The 938-nt window shown below is 36.7% G+C and overlaps 1 protein-coding gene across 2 annotated transcripts in view; it reads left to right on the top strand.

The window, feature by feature from the left end:
• Positions 1-938, top strand: part of LOC119591909 — a gene marked incomplete at its 3' end in the record, with an annotated part of 31,088 nt that overhangs the window by 23,500 nt on the left and 6,650 nt on the right. Inside the window, 1 exon segment of one of the 2 annotated variants that reach the window (XM_037940663.1) lies at positions 424-541. Coding sequence (XP_037796591.1) covers positions 540-541 — 2 coding nt within the window. 2 annotated transcript variants of the gene reach the window in all.

Raw genomic sequence — 938 nt, 5'->3', positions numbered from 1 at the left:
AAAATACATTTTGACAAATTATGAATATCCTGTTTTACTTGAGGAGCATCATTATCCGACATTGGTGTCGCTTTAAAACTAGCATATCTCCCCTTTATTTGCTCTCCCAAATTATCCTAATTCTTTGTGGATTATCTTCATGTAACAATAACAAAATTCAAATCAACAGACGTGGCGGGAACTCGAGATGCATAGGTAATTGAATACGATGTGGCAGCGCCATGCACACCTGGGTGATAGCCTGCATCGAGAATTTAATTGCGGAACGCGAAATATATTAATTTTCCTATATTTACGACAATAGATATGCTATAGATAAGAGGTATTAGGAGATATATTTTTAATTCGGGTATTTAATAAATTACGGGATTAGAACCGATTTCAGCGGAGAAAACCCGGGAGAAAAATTGTGGCTCCTCAATTCTTCATGCATGCTGTGGCTGCAAACACACCCACGCTACGTCTCCCTCACTCGGCCATATTAGGCTTGTATTCGTTCTATTGTTCCCGTTCGCTCGATTTGGTGTCTTAAAGCCATAATGTGAGTATAAAACCAACGCCATTATATCCTGTTGTTAAAGGCGAAAGAACATTCGCTAACACCCTCATAACGTGGTTGGAAATTTTGGAATCCGGCACTGTTTGTGAGATCTGCACGACTTTTAAAACAGCAGTAATAATTGAATTACAGTTGTATATTTTGACTATTATATATGCATCGTTGCAATTTAATTTAATTATATCGATTGGTAGGATGTTTTGAGGTGCGCTTAAGTTATTTTTAAATTATTTAAAACTTGATTCAAATACAGGAACACGGAAGGAAATTTTGATGACGCAGGCATATTAATATAGGTAATAATTATTGAGGTCGATCAGAATGACCGTTTATATTCGTCATCTTCCTGATAAGAGATATGTGCACGAGTGAGTTTGCT

The sequence above is a fragment of the Penaeus monodon genome, chromosome 29, assembly GCF_015228065.2.
Source record: "Penaeus monodon isolate SGIC_2016 chromosome 29, NSTDA_Pmon_1, whole genome shotgun sequence".
Classification (NCBI taxonomy): domain Eukaryota; kingdom Metazoa; phylum Arthropoda; class Malacostraca; order Decapoda; family Penaeidae; genus Penaeus; species Penaeus monodon.
Note: the sequence above shows the minus strand (reverse complement) of the source record. Positions and strands in the feature narration are given on the sequence as shown.